The 26,170-nt window shown below is 49.4% G+C and overlaps 10 protein-coding genes across 10 annotated transcripts; 5 read left to right on the top strand and 5 right to left on the bottom strand.

The window, feature by feature from the left end:
- Nucleotides 1-48: 48 nt before the first annotated feature.
- Nucleotides 49-3,988, top strand: CI109_102462 (40S ribosomal uS14 domain-containing protein; the record flags this gene model as incomplete). The annotated part of the gene is made up of 12 exons (XM_032004384.1): nucleotides 49-246; nucleotides 393-448; nucleotides 528-584; nucleotides 647-1,058; nucleotides 1,109-1,268; nucleotides 1,345-1,357; nucleotides 1,431-2,366; nucleotides 3,191-3,217; nucleotides 3,608-3,673; nucleotides 3,738-3,743; nucleotides 3,832-3,892; nucleotides 3,980-3,988. The coding sequence occupies 12 exons, from the start codon at nucleotides 49-51 to the stop codon at nucleotides 3,986-3,988; spliced, it is 2,001 nt and encodes a 666-aa protein (XP_031861249.1).
- Nucleotides 3,989-5,029: 1,041 nt separating this feature from the next.
- On the top strand, nucleotides 5,030-8,434 carry CI109_102461 (uncharacterized protein; the record flags this gene model as incomplete). The annotated part of the gene is made up of 10 exons (XM_032004385.1): nucleotides 5,030-5,158; nucleotides 5,221-5,250; nucleotides 5,303-5,711; nucleotides 5,765-5,832; nucleotides 5,890-6,342; nucleotides 6,398-6,596; nucleotides 6,649-7,064; nucleotides 7,122-7,432; nucleotides 7,488-7,662; nucleotides 7,721-8,434. 10 exons carry the CDS (start codon nucleotides 5,030-5,032, stop codon nucleotides 8,432-8,434), a joined length of 2,904 nt encoding a protein of 967 aa, XP_031861250.1.
- An 832-nt stretch (nucleotides 8,435-9,266) lies between these two features.
- Nucleotides 9,267-12,006, bottom strand: CI109_102460 (uncharacterized protein; the record flags this gene model as incomplete). The annotated part of the gene is made up of 5 exons (XM_032004386.1): nucleotides 9,267-10,057; nucleotides 10,120-10,199; nucleotides 10,270-10,324; nucleotides 10,386-11,255; nucleotides 11,487-12,006. The coding sequence occupies 5 exons, from the start codon at nucleotides 12,004-12,006 to the stop codon at nucleotides 9,267-9,269; spliced, it is 2,316 nt and encodes a 771-aa protein (XP_031861251.1).
- Nucleotides 12,007-12,458: 452 nt separating this feature from the next.
- On the bottom strand, nucleotides 12,459-14,851 carry CI109_102459 (uncharacterized protein; the record flags this gene model as incomplete). Its single annotated transcript, XM_065967148.1, has 10 exons — nucleotides 12,459-12,597; nucleotides 12,657-12,738; nucleotides 12,806-12,988; nucleotides 13,051-13,255; nucleotides 13,358-13,507; nucleotides 13,577-13,813; nucleotides 13,876-14,127; nucleotides 14,241-14,455; nucleotides 14,516-14,598; nucleotides 14,697-14,851. 10 exons carry the CDS (start codon nucleotides 14,849-14,851, stop codon nucleotides 12,459-12,461), a joined length of 1,701 nt encoding a protein of 566 aa, XP_065823220.1.
- A 436-nt stretch (nucleotides 14,852-15,287) lies between these two features.
- Nucleotides 15,288-16,518, bottom strand: CI109_102458 (uncharacterized protein; the record flags this gene model as incomplete). The annotated part of the gene is made up of 3 exons (XM_032004388.2): nucleotides 15,288-15,609; nucleotides 15,671-16,014; nucleotides 16,066-16,518. 3 exons carry the CDS (start codon nucleotides 16,516-16,518, stop codon nucleotides 15,288-15,290), a joined length of 1,119 nt encoding a protein of 372 aa, XP_031861253.2.
- Nucleotides 16,519-16,936: 418 nt separating this feature from the next.
- On the top strand, nucleotides 16,937-17,323 carry CI109_102457 (mitochondrial 54S ribosomal protein uL30m; the record flags this gene model as incomplete). Its single annotated transcript, XM_032004389.1, has 1 exon — nucleotides 16,937-17,323. The coding sequence occupies one exon, from the start codon at nucleotides 16,937-16,939 to the stop codon at nucleotides 17,321-17,323; it is 387 nt and encodes a 128-aa protein (XP_031861254.1).
- A 349-nt stretch (nucleotides 17,324-17,672) lies between these two features.
- Nucleotides 17,673-19,013, bottom strand: CI109_102456 (uncharacterized protein; the record flags this gene model as incomplete). Its single annotated transcript, XM_032004390.1, has 4 exons — nucleotides 17,673-18,221; nucleotides 18,340-18,513; nucleotides 18,572-18,799; nucleotides 18,858-19,013. The coding sequence occupies 4 exons, from the start codon at nucleotides 19,011-19,013 to the stop codon at nucleotides 17,673-17,675; spliced, it is 1,107 nt and encodes a 368-aa protein (XP_031861255.1).
- A 1,071-nt stretch (nucleotides 19,014-20,084) lies between these two features.
- On the top strand, nucleotides 20,085-21,446 carry CI109_102455 (GTP-binding protein ypt2; the record flags this gene model as incomplete). Its single annotated transcript, XM_032004391.1, has 8 exons — nucleotides 20,085-20,107; nucleotides 20,288-20,319; nucleotides 20,403-20,474; nucleotides 20,571-20,629; nucleotides 20,700-20,712; nucleotides 20,780-20,875; nucleotides 20,995-21,202; nucleotides 21,317-21,446. The coding sequence occupies 8 exons, from the start codon at nucleotides 20,085-20,087 to the stop codon at nucleotides 21,444-21,446; spliced, it is 633 nt and encodes a 210-aa protein (XP_031861256.1).
- A 508-nt stretch (nucleotides 21,447-21,954) lies between these two features.
- On the bottom strand, nucleotides 21,955-23,599 carry CI109_102454 (glycine cleavage system T protein; the record flags this gene model as incomplete). Its single annotated transcript, XM_032004392.2, has 6 exons — nucleotides 21,955-22,127; nucleotides 22,195-22,362; nucleotides 22,442-22,622; nucleotides 22,713-23,236; nucleotides 23,308-23,410; nucleotides 23,495-23,599. 6 exons carry the CDS (start codon nucleotides 23,597-23,599, stop codon nucleotides 21,955-21,957), a joined length of 1,254 nt encoding a protein of 417 aa, XP_031861257.1.
- A 496-nt stretch (nucleotides 23,600-24,095) lies between these two features.
- On the top strand, nucleotides 24,096-25,804 carry CI109_102453 (uncharacterized protein; the record flags this gene model as incomplete). Its single annotated transcript, XM_032004393.2, has 5 exons — nucleotides 24,096-24,225; nucleotides 24,352-24,485; nucleotides 24,556-24,637; nucleotides 24,702-24,813; nucleotides 24,895-25,804. The coding sequence occupies 5 exons, from the start codon at nucleotides 24,096-24,098 to the stop codon at nucleotides 25,802-25,804; spliced, it is 1,368 nt and encodes a 455-aa protein (XP_031861258.2).
- Nucleotides 25,805-26,170: the final 366 nt, after the last annotated feature.

Raw genomic sequence — 26,170 nt, 5'->3', positions numbered from 1 at the left:
CTTTCAGCCTTCCTTCCCTTCTCCCGCCTCGCAGCCGTTCGGGTAGACATGACACGCAGACGCCCTCTTCCCCCTCTTTCGCGCCGAGATATTCTCGCTCTTGAGATCCTGCACCAACTCTGTGCATACGAGCAACTCTATCATGAGCTCTTTGCGGCATATTTCGGTCTGGTCAAACCTGCACAAAGGGCGACGGAGAAATATCATTATGAGGTTGAAGAGCTGTTGATCAATCCAAGAACAGGAGTGAGTATCGACCCTCATGATCACTTACCTATGTCAAAGAAGAGGGTCGACCGATACGAGGGACGCGACGAAACCTGATGGTCACACAGCCAGAGTCGCGGGCGAAAGGAAGGAAGGTTACTGATGTGGTCACATTGACTTTGCAGGAAAGGGTGAAAGGGTGTGACGACAGGAAGACTGTGATTGACATGATCAGGAATATGTAAGCGAAAATGACTCACTTTTATCGCGCATTCCGATGTATCTTGTATGTCGATGTTGATCAGGACCATGCATAACAGCGCTCACACTCAGACCAAGAGGCAGGGGAATGAAATCCCAAATTGGTGGATTGGAAAGTGAGGCTGTCAATGTCCTCATCCCTGCTATCCCTACTGACTGTATGCATTCACTGACACAGTGTCGAAGCTAATTTCATAAACACCCTCAAGAATACCGATATCAAACCGCGATCTTGCCCCGAGTTCGGAGATCAAGTCGGTCTATTCTGCTCTCCCACCGAACGTCCCAAGCGGAGCAGAACAATGCAGAAAGCTGCACCTCTAAAGCTTTCCACACCTACGAAACGGTCCATCAATGGCACACTAATCCCTGTTAAGGGTCAAGATCACCTGGACTCGTCCTCTTCCCAGGTGCCTCTTCCTGTCACCCACGAAGTCAGCCTAACTGGTGTTAGCTTTGTTCTCTTCACCTTTCCAAGACGTGTTACCAAGCCTTCTTTGTACGGATTCAATGATGGTCTGACTTTCGACCATTCTTATAATGGTAAGGACTATGTGCACCTAGGTCTCGGTGTAGCCAGAATGGTAAATGTAAGTCAGATTGCCTTGATGCACTGACTTGATACTGAATATGGGAACAGCACTCGTGCGAGCCGAACGTCGAGTGGGATTACGATAATGCTCCTCCTCCTGATTTCGACACTGAAATTCCAGGTGTGGCATACATGGATGTCGAGCTCGAGTTTACGCGAGATGTCAAGGTCGGTGAACAGATCACAGCTTTCTACTCTGAGAACTTTGGTGAGCGGCATCGTCCATGTGACTTGATTCGAAAAGCGTCATAGCTCACCGTGCACTGTATGTGGGTCTTACGCAGCCAAAAAGAGGTGGTGAGACGTGGCGGAAATCTGGGATGGACTGACTTGGAGCGAGCTGACCTGACTATAAACGATGTCATTGCAGCACATGTCCAAGCACAAAGCACCATCCCTCGAGGGCCTCGAATGACATCTCCGACCATGGTAACGATTCTAGCGATGATGAAGATTGCATTCTTGTCGAAGAAGCGTCGAGTGACGACGAAACATCGAATAGATCGACATCAGAGGGCGACGACTCCAACAGCGAGGAGGAGTCGATGTCGACGGATTCGAGCTGCGACGATGCTTCAGACAAAGTCGACGAATCAGTTTCATCAGATTCGAGGAGCGATTATGATTCGTACAGCGAAGATGAATCGACTTCATCGAGAACCTCGAAGAGATCACCACGACCCGTTTTGTCTCGAGATACCCCAGAACCTCCCCCTCCTGCCAAAAGACAGTCTCTTCCACCTTCACCTGATGTACAAGCCCCGATCGCCTACGAGGTGTTGTCAGATAACGAAGATGATTTCCAATGTATCGGAATCAAGCTGAGTAACCGCACGAGTGAACGGCTCATTCAACCAACAAGAAACAAGGGGAAAGAAAAAGAGAGATCTTTCGACACGATCGACATGACGGATATCCCTAATACTCCCCCACGACCAAGAAAGCAAGCAAGGACCTCCCAGCTCGACAATTCTGCGACCCCTTCGACGCTCGGCGGCTCCTCGATGTCGACTCCGATCGCTCATTCCGGCTATGATAGCTCAGAAGTCGATCGCCTCCGGCCTGACCTCATTGGCAATGCACCTGGACCATTAGTACAAGGAAATATATTCGACAAGCTGCAAGACAACATCATGACGATCCGGGGAGTTTATGAGATGATGGAGCGCGAAGAACAAGCTATGGTCAGAACTATGCTAGAACTCAAGAAGCATCAAGAGGCGATGAGAGACGCTCATGAGATGCTGGACGGATTGTTACAGACCCAAATCGAGCTAATCGACGCGTTGAAAGGTGGCACCGGAGAGTGAGTTACCGATGCAAGTGAGACTGACATGAGACTGACGGCTACGCAGCAGTCACTCGACGAACTGAAGTGACATAGCACCGTAAGCTACCTGTGTCCCGGAAGCATTCGAAGATTATAGCTAATCATACTTGCAGATAGTCGATCATCCCAGTATCTGAAGAACAATGCAAATGGATGCTGGAAGGTAGAGAGAGCATGGAAGTGCGAGCTGTTTCAACATGTCCATACATGCATCCGCTGGTTGCCCTACCTGAAACCTGAAACACATGCAAAAGTGCCACACAGTATAGCCCACTTGTCGGGATTTCGGTAATTTCGTCTCCACGAAACCGTCTCTTTTTTGATTCCGCTCAGTTTAGGCTCACCCATACTCACTACGGACCACTGACTGGTTGCCTCTGCACCCTGGCAACGATTCGAGGTTTTTCGTTGAACTACCGTGTGATATACAGTCTGTCTGGTTTCTTCAGCCTTCAAAAGAACAACACCTTACGTCGAGCCATCGCATTCGTGCATAAAGTGAGTATGAGCCCATCGTCAATTGGGATGCGTTGTGTGTGATGGAGTAGGGAAGGAAAAGAACGATTGGAGGAGTAGGCTGCGTAGAAAGGTGTGAAGACGATAGAGAGGGGATTGGCGGTGTTGGAGAATAAGAGGCGTGGGCGAAGGTGTAATGGATGGCAGCTGACGTCGTGGTTATCGCCAAATAGATCAAGACAAGACATCAAGTCTCACCAACCGATAATTCAATATGTGAGTTTGACATTTGGGATTGTGCGCGTATTATAGGAAGCAGAGCTGATATATATTCAACTCTTTAGGGCTCACTCTAACGTTTGGTTCTCCCGGTGAGTTGGAGTTGTGATTCAGTGGATTGTTGGATAGGAGGAGAAGTCATAGTGGGACAATGGAGAAGGATGGGTAGCTGGAAAGGATGGGTGTGAGAAGCGGAAGGGCGGTGTAGTTGGGGTCGATGAAGACGTGGGCGGGACTGTGTGGTGTACTGGTGTGGAAGTTGGGGACCACCAACAACAGTGTTGCTGTCGTATCGACGCATCCCTATTCCTTCACACCCTCGAATAACCCTCGAAACCATTCTTCATCGGTCACCAATTGGAAGAAAGGAGGACATATGTGGGACCAACCGGGATGGTGTGGGACGGAGGGGACTCTGGGATAGTGAAGGAGATTGCAGTCGGTGGAAAATGGCGTACTGACTCTTCGTCCCCCTTGTTCAGACCCAGGACTTACGGCAAGGGCTCTCGTCAATGCCGAGTCTGTGCTCACCAGGCCGGTCTCATCCGGTAAGTGGATCGACATTGTCCATCGTAGAGAGGATGGTATGCTGACTTATCTTTGCGTTTACAGAAAGTGGTACGTTTACCTTTAGCTTTTGCGTCTTTGTACGATTGTTGGAGGACGTCGAGCAAGGAACTGATCATTGTTCGTTTGGTTCATATAGGGGACTTGACATGTGCCGACAGTGCTTCCGTGAGAAGTCTGCCGCCATCGGTTTCGTCAAGGTGAGTCGACGTCTTCATTATAAGCGCATACTATATGCTAGCAATAATCAAAGGGCAAAGCTGACTTTCTGTTTTCTCCTTCTACAGAACAACTAAGCGGTTGACTTTACGCGACGAGATGGTCAGCAGCAGGGAGTAGAGGGACGATGTAGGGGTTTGTACATCCATGATGGCATTTGCTTTCTTTCTGCATATTGGTTCTTCTCGGTTGCATGGTTGTGATGTTGCATGCTGCATGTGCGTGCGTTCATGATATCAGATGCTGTCATATGCATGCACTAGGGCAGGCTGTTGTTTAGTACCAATGAGATATGTGATACGGTATGCAAGGGAGGAGTACGCCTGCCACTTGCAAGGTTAAAAGGCGGAACTTTATTCGGCGTTTCCTGTATGGTGAGATTGTGATTCAAGTAAGTCTATGAGATGCCACGAGGTTCTCACTCTCACACTCCTCTGAGCGACTTTGCGGTTTCCCAAATTTCGTCAAGTGAAGTGAACGGTACAATACATCAATCAATTGATCATATACACAACCAAAAAGTGCATAAGCATATAGAGAGTGTGTCGTTGTAACAAACCCCAACCCTCACTGTACTACCAGTTCTCTCCCATCATCACCTTATCACAGAGCTAGCAAGAATCATTCGTCTTTTGTGCGAATCCTTGTAATACCAAAACTCGAAAACCGAAATTTCGACCTTGGATATTGACATCCCGTCCGTTTCACGTTTTGGGGGAATTATCACAATTTTGCAATAACGTGAGTGGACTCGCATACATACAGGACTGCATCAACAACAATATCCTCTAGAGTCGAAAGCTAATAGAGCCGTCTTCCTCTTGCTTCATCCTCATTGTCTGTCCGTCCTGCTCGTCGACTTAACGTTGTATTCACCCTCCGTTACGTGCCACACCTATCCATCCATTGTGAATCTATCCCCTCCGACTTGCAACTTCTCCAAATCAGCTCCTTTCGACTTCAGCACGTCCGTCAATCTCCACTCCAAAACAGGATCCTCGAGATAACAAGTACGTTTACGAGAATCCCAGTTCTTCGTTATGCTTCTGACATGCTAATATCAACAACTCCAATAGCTCGTTGATCCAAGCTCGGTACAGAACATTACACACACGAACATGACTACCGACATCACCCCTACTCCCGCGAGACTCGATGGAACTCAGTCCGAGGCGGAGTTGAAAAAGGTTGAAGAGGTCAACGGGAAGACTGCGAACGGCCATGAGGCTCTGGACCTAGCTGAGACTGTGCGTGTTGGAGAAAGGGCGGAACGAGGATAGGGTTTGGTCGCTGATACATAGGTTCACAGTCTGAAGTCTCCGGCAAGCAAGCTGCAGACGTAAGTTGTACCCTTGCATTCTCGATATGTGACGTGCTGACTTGACACTCAGCGTCTTGAGCAGAAACGTGTCGAGCATGAACGAGCACGACTCGCCCAACGAGCTAAATTCGAACAACAGATGCGTGAGCTTGAGGCCAACCAGCTCGCCGAAGAACGTCAACTACTCAACGGTGCTGCTCCTATCACCGCCGAGCCCGTTTCAGCTCCCACTACCCCTCCCGGACGTCTCCCTCCCAACTCCGCCGCGACAGGTCCTGACACCGCTTCGGCTCCCGCTCCCATCGGACCTCCCGGCAGAGAAGGAGTCAACGGAGCAAAGAGCATGCCCGGAAGTAGGAGGACGAGCACGTACGGCGGGACGTTTGGAATGGAGAAGTTGAGCTTGAGCGTCATGACGGACAGCAATGCCAGGAGAGAATGGAACGAGGACGACGATGTGGATGCAGAGGGTGCTCAGAGTGAGTACTGAAGTGATAAGATTGCAAAGGTTGTGGAGCTGACTATGATGAAGGCTCCGTGAAATACCTTCAGATGGGTGACGATGATCCTTTCCCCGGAATCCCCAAGCAGGAGCCCAAGGTGAGCTATTTTGTCCTCACTTCAAACAAAAGCATAGTTGATTAACTTTCCGCTCAGCGTCTTTCCGCCGCATCTGCTGCTCTCGACCTCGCCCCCCTTTCTCAGACTCCCCCTCGAGCTTTCGGCTCTCGACCTTTCGACACCGGACTCAAAACGTCTGAATGGCCTCAATTCGCAGCTGCGCCCGGTGGCACCGCTCGCGGCATGACCTCCCCCCTCCCCGCTCAAGGTCTCGTCACTGAGGACAGCAGAGAACCTATCCTCGGAAGCCGAAAACCGTCTCCTACCGGTATGGCTGACAGTATTGCCAGTCTCCCTGCTATGCCGAGCAAATCCGTTCCTGGTACACCTTTCGGTTTCAACGGGATGAGCTCTGCTCAACGAGCAGGTGCACCGGAGCCCGTTTCGGAGGGATTGAACCATTCTCAGAGGGGTTACTCGAACCCTGACCTCGCGAGAGCGTTTGGCAAAGTCGGAGCCGGTTTCTCAGCGAATGAGCAGCAACCAAGGGTGAGTACCGTCCGCGTTTGGCTATCTGCTGTCAACCTACTGACAAGATACATAGCCTTACAACGATGTCTACAACCCCATGTCTTTCTCCCCCGTCAACGCTGCCGCTCCCTCAGCTGTCGCTGCCGCCGCCTTCTCACCTCAAGGTCCTTACGACCCCTACGGCTTTGACGATGATGGTTACGGTTCTGGATCTCTCTACCCTGGAGGTGCTATGGGCTTGAAGAACAAGCGTGCTGACCAAGATCGAGAGTGTGAGTTTAGTGATATATACAGCCTAGAAATGTCGCTGACTCGTCATTCCAGTCAACCGATTCACCGGTGTTCGAATCGAAGACCTCAAGGGCGAGTTGCTCAATCTCTGCAAGGACCAACACGGCTGTCGATATCTTCAAAAGAAGCTCGAGGACGGCGATCCCAAGCACCGTGACATGATCTTCAACGAGACCTTTGGCCACTTCCCAGAGCTCATGACCGACCCATTCGGCAACTACCTCTGCCAGAAACTGCTCGAATATTCTACTGAGGAGCAGCGATCCACAATCATCGACTCCGTTGCCAATGATCTCGTTGGCATCTCGCTCAACATGCACGGTACTCGAGCTGTTCAGAAGATGGTCGACTTCTTGGCTCAGCCCCGACAAGCCAAGCAGATCAGGACATTGATCTTGGCTTTGAGCATGAACGTCGTTGCATTGATCAAGGATTTGAACGGTAACCACGTAAGTTGACAGCTTAAGGATCGGCTGGAAAAACAACAACTGACTCGCTTCCTCTAGGTCATTCAAAAATGCTTGAACAAGCTCATCCCCGAGGACAACCAATTCATCTACAACGCCATAGCCGCCAACCTTATCGAGGTTGCCACTCACCGACACGGTTGTTGCGTCTTGCAACGAAGCATCGACCATGCTTCCCCTGCCCAGAGGATGCAGCTGGTCACCGAGATCATTTTCAACTCCCTGTACCTCGTGCAAGATCCTTTCGGTAACTACGTCATTCAATACATCTTGGATCTTAACGACGCTCGATTCTCCGAACCTCTCATTCGAACTTTCATTGGCAATGTTTGCAGTCTTTCAGTGCAAAAGTGAGTCCACCCGCTCGTATGAAGACGGCGCGTTTGGGTATTGATGATCGATCAGATTCTCCTCCAACGTTGTTGAGAAGTGCATTCGAGTGGCCGACCCTGAGGTCCGAAAAGTGCTCGTTGGCGAGGTGCTCAACCGATCTCGATTGGAGAAGTTGCTGCGTGACAGCTACGGAAACTATGTGATCCAGACTATCCTTGACTATTGTGACATCGCCCAGCGTATGGTCGTGAGTATATAACGCTTCACCGAATCATCCCAGCGTTCAGCTGACCATGTATTTATAGCTTGTCGAGTGTATCCGACCGATCCTCCCTTCCATCCGAAACACCCCTTACGGAAAGCGAATCCAGTCAAAACTTGCTCGAGAAGACGCCTCTTTCAACCCGTACAACAACGGCTATGGTGGTAACGGCGGCGGCGGTGGCGGTGGTGGTCCAGGTGGTAGTGGCGGCGGTCGAGGTGGTTACCGAGGTGGTGGTGGATTCCATCACCATGGCAACCAGTCACGAGGTCACATCGGTCGACCTCAGATGCAGCACGTCAACGCCCTCACCGACATCTACGGCGGTGGTGGTCCCTTCATGCAATACGGCCACATGCAACACCCTGGACAAGGTGGTGGACCCCAAGGTTTCCACCCCGGACCTCATGGTGGTCGAGATGTTCCCCCTCACGCTGGTGGCCATCACCCCCTCGGACCGACACACACCGGCATGTCATACCATGCTCCCGGACCTGACGGTCAACCATGGCTTCATCTCCGAGGACCTGCTGGAGGTCCAGCACCCAACTGGCATCTCTCGCAAGACGGTCAACACGTTGGCATGCCCCCTCAACCTACTGGCTCGAGCCAGGGCGGTCCCATTGGTGGAGGTGAACAACAACAACAACAACTCATCGGTAGAGAGGAGGGTCTGGCTCAATGGCAACAACAAGATCCTTCAGCGGGCGGTTTCGTTCCCTATCACAACGGACCTTCTCACATCCCCATGATGTGATCGTGATCTTGAGTTGAGGACCTTCATTTCATCTTACTTTATTTTTATTTCATTTGGTGTTTTAATTTTCATTTCATTGCATATAGAGACTTTTGGCCTTTGCTCGCGTTTGCGTTGTTGCTTTAGCTGTTGATCATCGTTCGTCTGTCTTTATATCTCCTTTTCTTTCTTTCTGTCGCATAGTAGTGGTGGTAGTGTTTTCTTTTCCAGAATCTTTACTTGAGTTAGGGTTCGTTGTTTCTTCTTCAACCATTGGTGCGAAGCCTCGAAAAGCGACCCAGCAAAAGATACATCTTTTTTTCTTTTTCTTTAACGGATCTGTTCTTTTCTTCACTGGATATTGGCGTTCTTATTCCCAAGATTGTCTTTGTGTGTGTGATTTATTCTTATTGATACAGTATGGTGCGGCGGTAGCGATAGGGCAGAGCAGTAAGTTATAGATGGAGGAAGATCTGCGATTTTGAGATAAAAGAGTTACAGTGGTTAGAAAAACAAAAGTTGTTGTGTGTGTGAAAAATGGGTTTTAACTTACAAGTTTACAAGTTAGAAAGACGGGTGCGACTTAACAGAACGTCATGTCATGTCATGGTAATATATCTATTCTATCTGTATGCATGCATTTGGTGTGTGGTATTGGTGTTAGTGTCGGTATTGGTACAGGAGATTAAGATACTGTATGTTCTAAACAAAATGATGAGAAAATAGACATGAACATCCATCCGTAAAGCCATCACCTCCGACCCGGAATCGACGCAGACATACCGTTCACGAGACAAGCAAGACACAAAGGTCATTACATCCGCCTCATCGCCCTGCTCTCTCCCCGTCCGACCTACAACTGCAGATCATCCGGTATTTCCAACTCTTTCCTGACTTGTTCATCCACCTCACCATCCCATTTCCACACTTCGAATCTATGATTCAAATCTCTTCTCGCGTGAATCCCGAACCCTCCTCCTTCCTTAGTATTCTCAAATCCCCCTCCATTCTTCCTTGGGAAGACGTAGAACACTTCTTTCACTCTCGAATGTAAGAGTGCCATCGAACACATCACACACGGTTCGTGAGAGATGAACAGCGTCAAACTTGTCAATAGATAATCTGCTCCGTTCCTTGTTGGCGGAACATCCGTGAAGGGCGGTACGGTCCGAAGATGAGCTATGGAAGCCACGCAATTCAACGTAGCATGTCGTAGAGGATGTGATTCGGAAAGACGCGTATCGTAAGAGTCCGCTCGAAGGTTCGTCGTTGGGGGGATGAATCCATCCGTGTTGGGCCAGAAAATCGATGGTTGGGAAGTACAATATGTCGCTACCGGGATTTCACCTTTTCGCTTGGCTTGTAAGGCGAGATCGAGAACTCGTCGTATACCAGACGATACCCAAGCTTTTCGAGCGACAGGCCACAAAGCAGAGGAAGAAGGAACGACGGGACCAGGCGAGAAACTGATAGGCCATATGTGATGTTTCCTTCGAAGTTGTTCTTGAGTACGAGCACCAGATGCTGGGACGTTGAATGGGATTGGTGTGAGTTCAGAAAGAAGGGGTGAGAAGTCGGTCATTAGAGCTTGGAGCTCTTCGATCGAGTGGTCAGATAATGGACAAAGAGCGATACGGCAGGTCTCTAAGTAGACGAATTGACATGTTAGCAATTCGCCGTGCAATCGCGCCGAGACAGCCACTCACCCTGGCCATTCTCATTCCGTCGACAAACCCGTTTCAAATGTCTGAGACGTTCATCGCTCGGCGAAATCTCTTTCGAAAGGCTGACACGAACGGACAACGGTCAGCTTGACGGTACTAACGGTAACAACAAAGGCTCGCTAGCAAGCTCACTTGAGTGCCACTCGTGTCATTTTGGGATCTGTGAACTCTAGTGCCCACACTTCCACTACAAAGAGACACATGTATCAGCTGGAGCGAGCTAGTGTACCAGACCGCGCCTCACTCACTCAAATCATCGTCGTCCCCGTCATTCTCCCTTTCTGCCGGTCCTTTCACCCTCAAAACTTCACCCCAACCCCCTTCGTCCTCTTTCGCCTTGGCCCGCGTTCCCTCCCAATCCTCTTCCGTCCAATCCAGATCTGCCGTCAATTCTGCTGGCTGTTCTCGCGACTTTCGGTTCGTCTTCGACTTGTGTCCTTCAGAATGTAAGGGTGCAGGAAGAGAGGTGATCATCCCTTCCGGTAAGGGTGGATAATTCACCTCGTACATCGGTGTCGATGAAGAGGAAGTCGGCGTGGATGAGCGGGACGTTTCGCGTAGAGATAACGTCGACGAGGCCAGTCTGAGAGGTTTCGGTGCTCGGATTTCCGACTCTTCACCACCAACTCCGTTGAGTTGAAGTGCTAAAGCTCTCCCTTCTCTCTCATCCTGTTCCTGCTGTTGTTCTTCGTCGTGTCTCTTCTTCTCTGCTTCGTGATACGCCTCAATCCTCGTATTGAGCTTATCTTTCAAACCCGACTCTCGTTCCTTCTCCTTCTGCTTTGCCAACTCCAATCTTTTCTCTCGCGCCTGTCTCTTAACAGATTGTTCACCATGTCCGTTCTCAGCAATCAAGTCGTCCACTGCAATCTTCACGATCGGTATGAGCGGACTATCTTCCTCGGAGGACGACTCGATACCGTGCAATGTGAGACCGGCGAGCGATTTCGTGTCATCAGCAGCGGGGATGAACCACAATTTCGTCTCGTCCGGTGTGTAACAGATGCAGAGTTCTTCGTCGGCTTCGACACGTCGACATGTGATGAAGCGAATCGTGGAAGAAGGAGTGTTACGGATGAATGTGACGTTGGGACGGGATGAATGGTTGAAGAAGGATGCTATGGCACGATTCAACGATTTAGCAAAAGCTCTGATCATCATGCAAACCGTGTCCCCTTCCCCCCAGACATTCACCCCACCGCTTTCTCTGTGGCAAACATGTTGAGCTCACGCCCAACAGTCGGACGCATCACTGATACTCAGTTGATCCGGGATATAGTGAGACAATCTCTCCTGTCGTTGTCCGAGGTGCAAAACAATGTCGATCGAGTCAGAGCTCCATCACTCACCCATGCCCAGCCCAATTGCCATTGCGCCATTCGACCAATTGAACACATAACTTCCCAAAACTGTATCATCCAATTTCTTCTCCTCATATTCTTCTCTACTGAACAGCAACACTGGCGCTTCTTCAATTATCGTCCCGGCCGGTATAGGCGAACCGGTAAACACTCCTCGTCCTCGCTCAGGATGTGAGAGTAGATGTAGACGGAGCGGGTTGGGATTCAGCCGATGTGATAATTCGTCTTCATCAGAGTCGGACTCGGACACGGATTGGGATTGGGAGTTTGACTCGACCTCCTTGGCTCGTCTTCCTCGTCGTTTGGAGGTGCTAGAAGAGCTAGATCTTCCTTTCGGAATCACCGCAGTGTGTTCTCTGCTCCCTCCAGCTCCAGCAAGTCTGAGTTTCCCAATCTCACTGACAAGCTCTCGATCATCAAAGGTGGAGGTCGAGCTCCTCCTGCTACTGCTACTACTACTACTACTTCTTCTGTTAGATGTAGAGCTAGCATTATGGTCAGGTTGCATTAACTTTTCGTGGTCGGGCGGCCGGGATTGTAAGTAACGAGGTGGTGAATGGTGCGAATGATATTGCACCGAGGCGTTTTAGGCGTCTGTGTGAGTGGTTGTGTAGATGTGCGATGTGTGTGATGTATGAAATCGCAGATGTAGATGGAAATTTTAGATTTTGTAAAGTGGTCTTGCGAGTGAGTGATTGATGCGAATGACAGCGAAAACACTCCGAAGGAGTGAATGTGGCACTGCTCTGCGCCTTCCTATGACTTCCTGCTAGTGCCGTCTTAGTAACAGCATTATGCATTGTCTAAGCAGAGGTCTATACACGATTGGGACTCTCTACCGATGCACATGACAAGCAAGAGCATGTAGACTCCTCCGGAAAGATAGCGATATCGTAAGTATTTACATGACCGCCATACAACCCATCTATAAATATCTGCGGTCCGTGGCAACACCAGCATTTACCAATCATCCATCGCCGCTTTGTTCCATTGGTCATGATCCTGACTTTGGGCATTGACTCCACTCCACAGATCGTTCCATCCATCTTTGTTGGGGACTATCCCCCTCGCCTTTTGCCAAAGTGCCATCTCCTCGGTGCTGAAAGTCAATACGATTCATCAGCATCCAGCTTCTTCGGTGAAAATAGCCCAACTCACACGTCCGGCGGGAGATCGAGTTGTTCTCCACCATATTTGATTGAAGCAGAGTTTATCCAAGCTATAAAATGTCGGAAATAACCTACGACGTTCCATTCAGCACTATGATCTTAAAGGATAGGGAAGGGCTCGAACTCGATTGCACTCACTTCTTTCAGCATCTTTAGGAAGCCATTGGAATCCTCTTCTGAGACCACCTCGTTCTTCGACGGTGTTCCAGAAATGTCGCCACATCGCTCTTGAACTAGGAAGTGGGGCTTGACCGCTCCATACTTTCGCGATGACTGTACCTAGATATTTCCCATAGACGAACGTTTGAATCCCGACGTTCTCTGAAACGATGGATTTTGTTAGCCAAGTAGATTGACCAATGATGGATGGTGGTAGCACTCACGACCTTGGAAAGCGATGGTAGGTTGATCAATGTAGAAAGTATCGAGGTACAAAGACCTCACATGACTCCCATCCGTCACTATCGGCTGTTCAAGGACATCTGGGATCTCATCGTTCCTCACGGAAGAGTTGTGATAATCGCTCAAGTAAGGGAAAGAGTATCGGAATCCTGTTCCGAAGATGATATCGTCGATACCGGTGATTATCTACCAGTCCACAGATCAAAGTAAGTAAATCACCAGTACATCAGCACGTGTACGGCTGACATTATTACAGTCATGTATTAGGAGATACAGTACAGCACTCACTGTCCCGTTCACCAGTTCGATCTTGCCTTCTGTCATCGAGTCCTTGGGAGCAAGAAAGGCCTTGATCTCGCCTACGAAAGTCGTGTTGCTCGGTACGCCCGCCAAATGGGTGGATCGACTGACCGGTGCTCGAGGATTATCGCTGTGTTCCTACATTATGCCAAATAGGCGATTCAGCAGAGCATTTTGCCGAATGTCAGTGGAGAGATTAAAACTCACTCGGACCGATAGATAACTTTGCTTGACAAACGGATTGAGATCGATCGAGATCCCCGTGGCGCTTGCCGAAGCTCCGACGACAAGGACGTTCTTCTTGCTATAAGACTCTGCATATCGATATTGTCTCGAATGTAAGATATGTTCCGGGAATCGTTCTTGCCATTCGACAAGTCCTGGGATAGCAGGAATATGAGGGATGTTGAATCGACCCGATGCGACAACTATGGCATCAAAGTCCTACCCATGGTCCACAGTCAGCACTTCGGTTGAGAGAGCCTTAAGCGTTGCGCGTGACTCACCTCTGTCCACCATGTTTCCTCATAGATATCCTCTTCCACGTGGACAAACTTGTGCAGCACCAATGTCCAACCTCTATGTTCACCTTTGACATATCGTTTTGTCACTTTGTCCACTCGAGTGTCGTACGAAATGTCAGGTGTGTCGTCGTTCGTATTGACTCCTAACCAAGAGGCGAATGCGCGAAGATAACGAGATAGACCAGTATGATGTGTTGCCCAACGAACGTGTGGTGGCCATGGGTATCCCGGGATCTGTGTCCGACCAAACTTGTGTTAGCATCATTGTGCACGGTCAGTCACTTGGCAACAAAAAGTCTTTTGTGAATCATGGCTGACGAGGGAAGTATTTGAAACTTCTCACGCACTTGTTGTTGTGGAGCTGGTGTATTCGCTTCCAAAGTCTTCCAAATGGGTTTCGGCAACCTGAACTTATTTCTAGCCAATTCCAACTCCCTCTTCTTCCTCTTCTCTGACAGACCACTCCCGCTGACATCGTACCTCTTATGTAACGGCGACGCTTTCGAGTAATTCGAAGGGAGAGAGAGGGAGGTGGGTACGTAGTCTGATTTCCACCAATCGTCTTTTAGACCATTCGCGATTGGTATGGAGGGTGGTATCTCTTCGGTGTAGTGCCAATTACCGCCGGGAACGGAATCGCGTTCGAATAGTCGGATCGTTTCAAAGTTCCCATTCTCGACAAGTGAACGATAACTCAGTAGTCCGCTACAAAGAGTGCATACATGCATACATCAGCCTTTAGCCTTACTCGTTTTTGTGGATGACCGCTCGTCGCGATTCCAAAGACAAGGATCTCGACCAACCTGACGCCCGCACCGATAATCGCCACATTCTTGATCGGCCATCCAAATTCATATCGTTCCTCAAAGGGCGTATCTCCCAACCCAAACGGGATTTGTTCCGTTGCACTGACCGCTGCCAGTAAGGTCGAACCGACTACCAATAGACCCTTTAACATTGTGTATCTGTAAGGACCCCGGCGACATGGTGCGAATGCATAGTTGATGAATACTGGGCCTGGCTTATATAACGCACACTTCAGAGAATACGATCGCAATGTCGAAATTGATTGCGTGCTTGGGACGATTAGATTGTCACGCCATATCAACGTCGGGATCTCGGACAGATCCGACAAGGTCAGTCGCAACAATAGGCATTGACACTTGACACATGCATACGTAGATGCATATAGCTGCTGCATGCTTTCTGTTGTGTGGGCCGACATTACTCGTACTACATATAATCATCACGAGCTATGCGTGAACTCGATTGCTCCCATGTATATACACAGACTGCCTAATCTCAGGTCGATCATGGGTGTCGCCATTGACCAAAGTAGGTGCTGCCGGTACTGTCAGCAACGATCCGCACCCTGCATTCACACGAAAGGCAACTCACTCGAAAACAGCCATGATGGTCCATTTCCTGTTCTCCGCCTCTGGGAATGCCAGACTCCTCGGACCATAGAACACCTCGTCATCCACTTCCTCCTGTTTCCTAGGCAGACAATGCATGAACTTCCAATCCTTGTTCGCTCCCGCGTCTTCTACCATCTTGTTGGTGATTTGGTATCCGGCAAAGGCCTTCAATCGATCCGCCTTTTCTTGTTCTTGACCCATCGAGATCCAAGTGTCGGTGACGACGACATCGGCTTTGTGGAGTGCTTCAGCGGGTGAGTTGGTCAGTGTGACGAGGTTCTCGACACCAGCTTCGGTCCTACACGAGTAACCTCCATTAGCAAGTGTCATATCTCCTGCCAGAAGGCGTGAGCACTTACACCTTTGCCCAGACACGCTTGTCGACCGCATCATAACCTTTTGGCGCGGCGAGACTGAAATGCATTCCCAATCGAGGAAGAGTGACGAGCAATTCATTCGAGATGTTGTTGGAATCACCAACCCATGCGACCTTCTTCCCCTTGAGGGACTTGAGCGGGTCAACAGAGGATTGGAAGTATTTCAGGATAGCAGTGTGAGACCCTTCATCGCCTTGAGGGCTGGGAGGGGTGGGGGCCGGGTCGTAAGTCTCGTGAAGGGTGAGAAGGTCGGCAAGAATTTGGGTGGGGTGATACAGATCCGAAAGGGCGTTGATGATTGGAACAGGAGAGTATTTGGCCAATTCCTATTATGCATATCGTCAGATTGTCATATGATCTCAGAGGGTATTGCTTACTTCGATATCTGAATGGGGTCCAACACGAGCCATAACACCGTCCACCATACTTCCCACTACCCTCGCTGTATCTTGCAAAGTCTCATTGACTCCCATCTGAATGTCGTCTTTACCCAAAAACATAGGATGTCCTCCGAGGGCCGTCACAGAGCTCTCACTCGCTACTCGAGTTCGCGTACTTCGTTTACTGAACAACATCGCAATGGTTCGTCGACCCAAACTCGTTCGAAGCGCTTTGGGTGTGATGTTCTTGCAGACATATTTGAACGCAGCGGCAGATTGGAGCAAGGAGCCGATTTGAGCTGGAGAGAGATCAGCGAGGGTGATGAGATGAGGTGGAGGGGTCTTTCGGATTGAGCTGTGTCCCGCGACGACAGCCGGGTCGTTGCTCCTAGCAGGAGGTCGTCGGATGACCGTTCGTGCGGCAGCGAAAGCAGGTCGAGTGGAGATCATGATGGGCGATTAAGGGCGCAGGTATTACCAGTCAAGAAGAGCTTGCTGCTGAGCGAGCTGCTCTCCGGGTTTATGTGTATGTACAGCGGTATTGAGTCGGTAGTGGTAATGACAACAAATTGCGGTAACTTCGAGTCACAAAAGTGGACTTTGAGTCGGGGTGGACATGGTACGAGATGTTCAGATGGACTGATAAGGATGCCGCACAGGCACGGACGATGGGTAGTATCAAATAAATCGCCACGTCATCTCTTAATTCGCTCGTTTCACTTCACTGGCACTCGCTTCCTTTCAACTTATTTCGGCCAGACATTGTATTGCAGTAGAACATCAAAAACAAACTGAAAAACACAGTGAAGTGAAAGTCACATAAAACAACAATCTGAATCCCTACACACGCTATTGACAATCCTTCGCCATGTCGTTCTCACGATCTCGCTCCATCGCATCCTCTTCACTGAGACACTTGTTTACCGCTACCTCCTCCGCTTCCTCCTCCACACCTAAACCAACCCATCACCTGATCACCCTTATCCGATCACCGATCGGTCTTACCACCGACTCGAGACGAACGCTCGAATCTCTCGGTTTATACAGATTACGTCAAGCCGTCTTACATCCCTTCGGAGAGACTACGGCCGGTAGGATATTGAGAGTGAAAGAGTTGGTGCACGTTTCGAATGTCACAAAGGAGGAAGGGGAGGTTTTGGCGAGGAGAAAGAGGTCAGAAGGGAGTGGTGTGGAAATCTCAGGACGGGTATATGGTGGTGGGAAAGGATCGGTGGTGGAAGAAGGAAGAATATGAGGTAGGTCAAGGTCATTCGTCCTGGAAAGATGAGTGTTGCTGATCGAGATCAGTAGATTGATTCGAAAGACCATTCATCCAGATACACCTCGAGCTTGCATCGTCCTGTAGTCTGCCATGCATATCTGAGCAGTCAAATATACAGAATAGTCTTGCTACACCGATCAATGTTTCGGACAAGTCGGAATAGGGGGCACATATATCGCCAACATCGCCAAAATACGTCAAAAGTCCAATGATATATAAACCTTGAGGAATGAATCGTCTATTTTGCTAACCGGTACAGATCATAGTGTGATTTCTCATCCCCTCATTCGCCGTCGATCTGCCATTCCTCATTCAGGTTCTACTACACAACCATCTTGCTCAACCTGTCACACGATTGTTGCAACGCTTTTTCCCTTTCTTTCATCTTCGAAACAGCTGTGTCCATACCAAGGTCTACTCCATCCTCGAGCAGTTGATCATCCACATCATCAACAAGAGGACCGACTCTTGCCAGATCGATCAGCTTTGCTCCCCACCGTGAATCACCACCATTGACTTCACTACTACCGTCATCATCGCTGCTCTTGTTGCCTCCGTGATAGAGATAGAGCGATGTTCCCGTCAAATCCCATCCGCCCTTCTTGACCATCTCAACGCTCTTACATATGTCCTGTGTCCTGTCTTTCATACCGCTCACAATCTCCAACATATCCTTTTCACGTTCGAGTTTCTGAGATGGTGTCATTTGGTCGTTGTAGTCGGTCGAAGATGATCCGGAGTGTTTGTCGTGAGGGAGAATATTGTCATCGATACTTGGGAAGATGGTAGAGAATCCTTCATGTAGGGTCTCCGAGGTAAGATTCTTGCAAAAATCCTGGTTGAGTGGGGTGGTCCGACCGTGATGATATATCTGTGTTGGAGAGAATTAGCTAAAGGCCAATATCTGGAATGGGATCGCTTTACGTTCCTGCTTTGAGAAGGCAGAAGACGAATCCTAGTCCTAGTTTACACGAAGAAGCAACACTTACGTCCCCTCCTGCAAATTTGATCCCTGTGGATGCACTCGTCGTTTCTTTCGCCTCTCTGTCCATCCTTTCCCTCTTTTTGAGAATGGCAGTCCGGTTCCATAGTCTCGTACCAAGCTTGATATCGACGTGAGTGAGGTTTTCCGTTCCATGAACCACATTCTCCAGCGCGATATACTATGCAATCACCACTGTCAGGATATAGCTGGAGGTACGATGTTCATGGCGAACGTACCGTGTCATTCTTGTCACACGTCCCGGTACGAGAGCGAGATTCCCATTCTGACAAGCGTCTATATTGACCATCCGAATCCAAAGCCTGATTCTCTTGATCATCAGACGATGCGAAGAAAGATCGAGATATTGAGCCATGGTATCTAGGGGTGTAACCCTTCAACGCAGAAAGAACATGATCTTTGTTATCGATATGTTCGTAATTGTCCGCTTCGGTTCTTTCGGTTGCCTGAGCAACATCGATCGGAATGAGCAATCTGGATACACAACGAGCGCATTATACTCACCTTGACGATGATTCCACCGTCCTTTGTCTCGTAGAGAGTATCGCGATGACCAGCAGCCTGGTGTTGGTAAGGGCGTACACGTAGTTCTTGCCAATCCGACGGAGTGAGATATGACGAGTCAGAAGATCGAGACGAGGTTTCAGTGTCAGAGGACATGATCTTGAGCGTGTTTTCTCAGTGGCAAGTTAGAGGTAGGTCAATAATGAAGTTGGGTGAGGTACGAGCGCAGCGTATGAGGACTTAGTGAAGGTGAGTAGGGTAGTTATTATTGGGGAGTGGGTGTAAGTAGGGTAGTTCTTGTTGGGGAGTGGGTCAGCGGTGTGTGTTGATATCAGTAGCGCTGTGAGCTGTTTTTAGGTGAGAAGATGGCAGTGGTGCGATAGGAGAGGCAGTGGACGAGAACGAGAGATATGAGGTGTGGTGATGGTGATATACTTGGTGTGATCTTAGAGGGGGATTGGGGCGAAGGTGTGGAGTGAAGTTGTGAAAAAATAAGAAATATAAAAGGGGAATGTAGGATATGCGGAGTAAGAAGCGGGTGGCAATATGAGTGCATGATCTCCTAGATATTCCAGCTGGTACTCAGCCAGAATGGAAGTCATAAAGCAAGAACTACTCTCCTCTGTGTCGGTCTTCGAACGCTATATAAAAGGAAAGCTAGTTTGGTGATAAGTGTGTTTCGGACCGATATCAAGGGAGATGATCACGCGGTGGGTGTGGCGTGGCGTTACTTGACATCCAGCTCGTGGATGACCACTCTAAGCTATCTGCTATGCAGGTAGCATCTGTGGAGAATAGGCATCGAATTGCCAATTGATGGTCTGAACTGTACTCGCATGATGATAGACGGGGGTCGAAAGAGCAATTCGAAACAACAGCTTATAGCTTGTTACCGGTGAAACACGCATGAGTAGACACGTGCGCCACATCTGTTTAAATCGCCGATAACACCGCTCCCACCGTAGCCTCCCGTATGGGGCACTTGTGTGTGTGTCCTGTAGTAAGTGTTGTTCAGAGTGGCGCGGGTGTGCTGTGGTGTGCTGTGGTGTGGTGTCCGGCTGCATCCGGCTGCTACGGTGAGCGAGCTGAGCTAGTGCACTTGGGTTTACAGCATATCATCATCATCATCACTACTACTTGGATAATCTCTCATGATATAATTCAACAACCTCTTTCCTCCTTCGTCATCCAACATCAATACATCCAAGATATCATATAGAAGACGAAATGGCAGGACCTCATTACGATTTGTGCGTAGATCTCTCTTCTATCTCACCTCACTCTGCCTGGCTCGTGAACAGTCGCTCGCCGACGGGTTACGGCGAGGGAGAGACGACGCGTTCTGTCCCGTCTATCACCTCTTACACTGTTCCGCTCAAACAACCGTCCATCTCCTCACAGTATCGTACTGACATACACACCTCGTTTAGTTTGATCAAACTACTCCTTATCGGTGATTCGGGTACGTTCACACCTTCACCCCCTCCATTGCCGAGCAGATGGACGTGGAGCTGACTTTGTTTTCGTTTTCGTACCTGTTTCTAGGTGTTGGCAAATCATGTCTCCTCCTTAGATTCTGTGACGATTCATGGACACCCTCCTTCATCACTACAATCGGTGAGTGTCTTTTGTGCCATCTTATCTGCTGCCATCTGGAAGGAAGGGCCTAGTAAGGGAATTGACGTGGTACTGATATCCTTTGCGCACTTTCAGGTATCGATTTCAAGATTAGGACTATCGAGCTCGATGGAAAGCGAATCAAGCTTCAGATTGTGAGTTACTTTCTCAAACATCCACCTAGCTCACGGACATCGCTAACGTACTTTCATCCCTCGTTCGCAGTGGGACACAGCCGGTATGTCGAGACTCCCAGGGAAGGGATATAGAATGCGCAGGACCAGACTGATCTGTTCGGCTCACAGGTCAAGAACGTTTCCGAACGATCACCACCGCGTACTACAGAGGTGCCATGGGTATCTTGCTGGTCTACGACGTCACAGATGAAAAGTCATTTGCCAGTGAGTTGACCCGTTCTCGCGGATGACAACATCATCTTCAACTTGTCTCTTGCGCAACCGTCACGCGCATTTCTGCTCACTTCAACGCTGATCAAACCTTCACTCCTCCCTCCTTGAAGACATCCGAACTTGGCACTCCAACATTGAACAACACGCTTCACCCGGCGTCAACAAGATCCTCATCGGTAACAAGTGTGACTGGGACGAGAAGCGAGTCGTTACTCTCGAACAAGGACGTGCTCTTGCGGACGAATTCGGTCTGAGATTCTTGGAGACTAGTGCAAAGGCCAACGAGGGTGTTGAGGAGGCTTTCTTCACACTTGCCAGGTGGGTGACTCTCCGTAGAAGACCAGACCATATGCGTTGTCTGGAAATTTCGATGCGCCGCGCCCTGGCGTTATAAGGGAACCGGAAGTCGTGCTGACATCGCTTTTCCCGCAGAGATATCAAGACCCGTCTGATCGACTCTCAGCCACAAGAAGCGGCACCCGTGTCTCTCGGTGCGGACCGACGAGGTGTCGACGTCAACAAGCAAGGAAGCGCTTCTTCCAGCGGTGGATGTTGTAGTTAAGCATCAGAAGGAGGGTGTGCAACGAGAGGGAGAGCGGTAAGAGGAGGACGTATAGAACGCTAGCGAGCGAGAGAAGGGTCTGCGTCTAGATCGGACGGGACGGGACGAGACAAGTTGTTCGTAAGCCTAGTAAAGACGAGGGATACACGGTTGAGATTCACTTTTTCAGTTTTTCTATTCCCAGAGCTTTTGAGACATTTTTACTTTCATTTTCTTTAGCTTTATGTTTTCCCCCATACCGATCATTTATCAGTTCGTTCCCTTGTACTGTACGCGGAAGATATGCCATATCCTACCCAGATTGCGATGGTGCGCGACTCCTGTTTCTGGTTGTGCCCGACAAGTTCAGACTCTGAAGAGCAATTTGCCTTAAATCAGTTGGCTACCATGGATCCATGGCAAGCGATCTATGCGTTCGTTCGGAAGTCATTTCCAAGCTCATCTAAAGATGCATGAAACCCTATATACAAACCCCTTCCAATCACTTCTTGTTTTATCTTCGCAAAACCTACTTGTAATACTTTGTAGGTACGAATGGCATTGGTCTGACAACTGCATCCCTCAACTTCTTCCTCACTTCAACTTTGACTTCTGTACCCTTCTTGTGTTGACCGTTCTCGATGTATCCCATTGCGATATTTGTTCCGAGGGAAGGGGAAGGGATACCGGATGTAATGACACCTAAGCGCGGAGCATTGATCATGTCAGCCCCGCCCCATTGACACAATAACAAGGAAAGGTAGCTCACCAATTTGCTTAGTCCCCGCTGCATCAAAGATTTTACTTCCCTCTCGTGCTGGTGCACCGATCACTTCAAATCCGACTCTTCGTTTCCCTGGACCTTTGGCAAGTTCTGTAAGGATCCTCGATTTACCAGGGAACGTGGGTGTAGCATCTTCGGCTCGTCTATCTTTGCCTAAGAACGCGAAACAAGATCAGCGTCCCTCTCTTGTCAAACTATCGCAACAATGATCGGAAGTGAACATGTCACATACCAATGACCCAACTGAGACCCGCTTCGACGGGACTGATACTCTCGTCCAAATCGTGACCGTAGAGACACATGCCCGCTTCGAGTCGAAGCGAGTCTCGTGCGCCGAGACCGATGAGGAGGACGTCGGGGTGTTGAGCGATCCGTTCGCCAATCGCCACGGCCTCAGCGGGAGGAATAGAGATCTGACCACATACAAAGTGAGATACGTTATTAGCGCCAACGCTTTGAACTTAGCTAGTGGGGCTCGTGTATGAGGAAACACCAAAACTCACCTCGAAACCATCTTCACCTGTATAACCACCTCTTGCCAAATGACATTTGACCTTATCTCCTTTGCCATTATCCAACTCTACAAAAGCACTTTGACCAAATTTGATCTCTGAAAGATCTTTATCTGTCATTCCTTGAACCACATCTTTCGCTTTAGGACCTTGTAAAGCCAATAAGCCCCAACCCTCCAAAGTCTCCCATTTCACCTTCTCTCCGTCTTTATGTTCTGCGTTCCACTTGGCGAGCTGTTTAGTTATGAATTCTTTATCTTCTTTAGCTCGACCGGCATTGGTGACAACGTAGAATGCGTCGTCGGAATGTTTCGTGATGATCGTATCGTCGATTATACCGCCGACTTCGTTGAGTAAGACGGATAGCGTGGAAGAGAAGGGAGGGAGGGAAGCGAGGGATGAGGGACAAAGTGTCAGGAGGAAAGATTGGGCAGTTGGACCAGTGAAGTTGTGTTGGAGCATGTGGGAGACGTCGAACAGACCAGCCGAAGAACGGACATGCTTATGGGCGGTGACTGAGCACGGGCACATGGCTCAGCTATGCTCAAATACAGTGCGACATGATCTGTGCAGAGGCAGTGCTCACTCTGTCCCACCTCGCCATAGCTAAGGGGCATACTCCATCCAGCGAACGGCACCATCTTGGCCGCATTCTTCACGTGGAAATCGTACAACGGAGTCTTGTGCAACTGAGCAAGTGATCGCTCATCAGCTTGGGACTCTTTCATACTCACGCAAGACGTGTGATTATCTATGATGGAAGCCAGACTCACCTCCTCTGCGCGTCGGAGAGTGGTTGCGAAACCCCTCGACACGGACAGGCGGCTTAGGGAAGAAGGCGCTCGAGCGCATCGAAGAGCGGGACGAAGAACGAGCATGACGAGACGGATTGAGTGTAGCGGAATTGGACGACACAGTACTATGGTGTAAGATCACAGAAGAGAGTAGAAGTAGGAACGCCTCTTTTCTCTCAGCTCTGTATCATCAATGACCCAAGCCCACACTTTGATCCGTTGTTGTTGGAAAACAAGTCTCGCTCGTTGGAAATCACTCGTCGGAACAGCACCACTCAAACAACAGGCACGTAACAAATGGGATTCCCCTTATCGCTATCAACGTGGGGTCAGTGCTGTCAGTATTAGGCGCGCTCATTACCCCGCATGACTTATCCGTGTCTCGTACCGGTTCCGGCTTCTGCTCTGTCGGGAATGGTGGTTCGTCACCGTTCAGTTCTTGCATCTACTGAAATTGTGTATTCACAACATCTTAGTTTGTACTCCTTTATCACTTTGATTGTAATCAATTAGCTTCAGATCAGTCACTAATACAAATCTCTCGTCGGCGAGGCGGACAGAGCCTCTTTGTACCGGATCAATGCTGTTTCCCAACTCTACGCTGCTCGATCCGCCACCGTCATCAGGAGATGATGGGATGATACCCCCGATGGCAGATGCAGATAGATGTAAGCTGTTAGGAACGACGGGTCTGATCGTACAAGCTCTCAGTGAGTAGCGAGTCTCGTTTCGTCCACATCGATAGACCATGTCAACCACGTTACTCCCCAGTCTTTTCCCGGAGGCAAGCCAGTGTCTTGGCAACTGCTTACTGATCAACAATTATGAATCTGTAGTGGGGGTCTTCGTCATCCTCTCACTCGTGATCAAGAAATACCTCGAAAAGAGAAAACGGTCATGGAAAATATGGATATGGGACGTTAGTAAACAGCTCGTTGGACAAGCCGTCGTTCATGGATTGAACATCCTGGTGAGTGAGAGCAAGTCTAAGCGTAGTGCGGTGCAATCCAGTCCAATGCTGACTTGAGTTGGTTGTGTAGATATCGGATGTGGTAGCTTCGGCTGTACACAATAACCCATGTTCGCTCTACTTTCTCAATGTGCTCATCGATACCACATTAGGTGAGCAATTGTATTGCGCCATGGATCGCAGAAGGTAGCTGACCAGACTCGCAATGATTGATAGGTGTCGGTATCATCTACTTCAGCTTGAAAGGCTTCACATGGTTGTTCAAGGAACATCTTGGGCTGGAGGGATTCGTCAGTGGGCAATATGGACATCCACCACGGCGAACTTTGTGAGTCTTCCCGTCTATCCGACATCGCTCACGTTCACACTCCGTAAATCCGGTGCTGACTATTGCCCTTCGCTGCTACAGCTGGTGGAAACAACTTCTTCCTTACCTGCTCTCGATCATCATCATGAAGCTGCTCGTGCTCCTTCCTCTCACTTTGCCCGTCATATCCGACCAGCTCTTCCGATTCGGTCAATCACTCCTCGGCTGGCTATCACCTCGAATACAGGTCATCTTCGTCATGGCCATCTTCCCCCTCGTCATGAACGTATTCCAATTCTGTTTGGTGGATCAAGTCATCAAGGGACCGAAAAGTCCTGACGATGAGAACGGAGAGGGCCATGATGGAGAGAGAGAGTATAGGAGATTGCCGACGTGGGAGGGAGATGTCGAACATGGGCCAGCGGATGGAACGACGACGACCACTTCGATCAGGAGAAGAGGATCGTCGGCGATGGTCAAGGAGAGAGAGGATGGGAATGTACCCATACCTAGTTCTCCCTTACTCTCGCCAGCCGTCTACGAGGGATATGGAAGTACTTTCCCAAGTCCTGTGGGCAGTCCGACGAAAACCCCTGCGAATGGGTTGACCGCCGACGAGAACATATGGTCTCGCATCATGAACAGCAGGAAAGACGGAGCTAGTTCGACTGAACCGACTTCGTCATCAGCTTTCGATGGTGAAGAAGGAGATCGACTGGAAGTGAGAAGGGATGATAGAAGAGCAAGATCTACTGCCCCTTCTCCCGATTCCGTGCGACCCGAGCTGGAAGGATCTGAACCACCTTCACCGGTCGATACGTTGGAGGATAAGGGAAGAAGTGCTTCCTCTCGAATAGGAACTTCAACTACAAGGAGATTGACCACAGAAGCAGAGGTGGAGGCGAGATGGACATTGAGTCCACCCGAGTCGCCGACGGTGGGCGCCACCAGAGAAGAGAGGGATCAAGTAGGACTTGTAGATGTCGGTGGCACTGGGGATAGGGAACGATGAGCATCATACTGATTTGCATGGGTTCGGGTTTAGGAATTTGTACGGAATTTGTTGTACACTTGTGCGTCAGCATAATCATGTGTAAATCGGCGCATCTCTTGCGTATAGACTATATGCATGCATTCTTTATTTCAGCTGCGCCATCTTCGTCTTGGTGCGTGGGCGACCGATCTGGGATTTGGACGTATATATGCATACAACTGCTTGGCCGGACTGTGACGAGAGATTTACATCAGCGGGATCAGAATAGGTAATGTTTACAAGTGTTAAGGTGAATGCCCCGATTGGGACTAACCCATCTATCTCATCTCATTCAATCTTTCGTAATTCGTCTATTCTAGTTCAGCTCATCTCATCTCATAATAA

The sequence above is a fragment of the Kwoniella shandongensis genome, chromosome 4, assembly GCF_008629635.2.
Source record: "Kwoniella shandongensis chromosome 4, complete sequence".
NCBI classification, from domain to species: Eukaryota; Fungi; Basidiomycota; class Tremellomycetes; order Tremellales; family Cryptococcaceae; genus Kwoniella; species Kwoniella shandongensis.
Note: the sequence above shows the minus strand (reverse complement) of the source record. Positions and strands in the feature narration are given on the sequence as shown.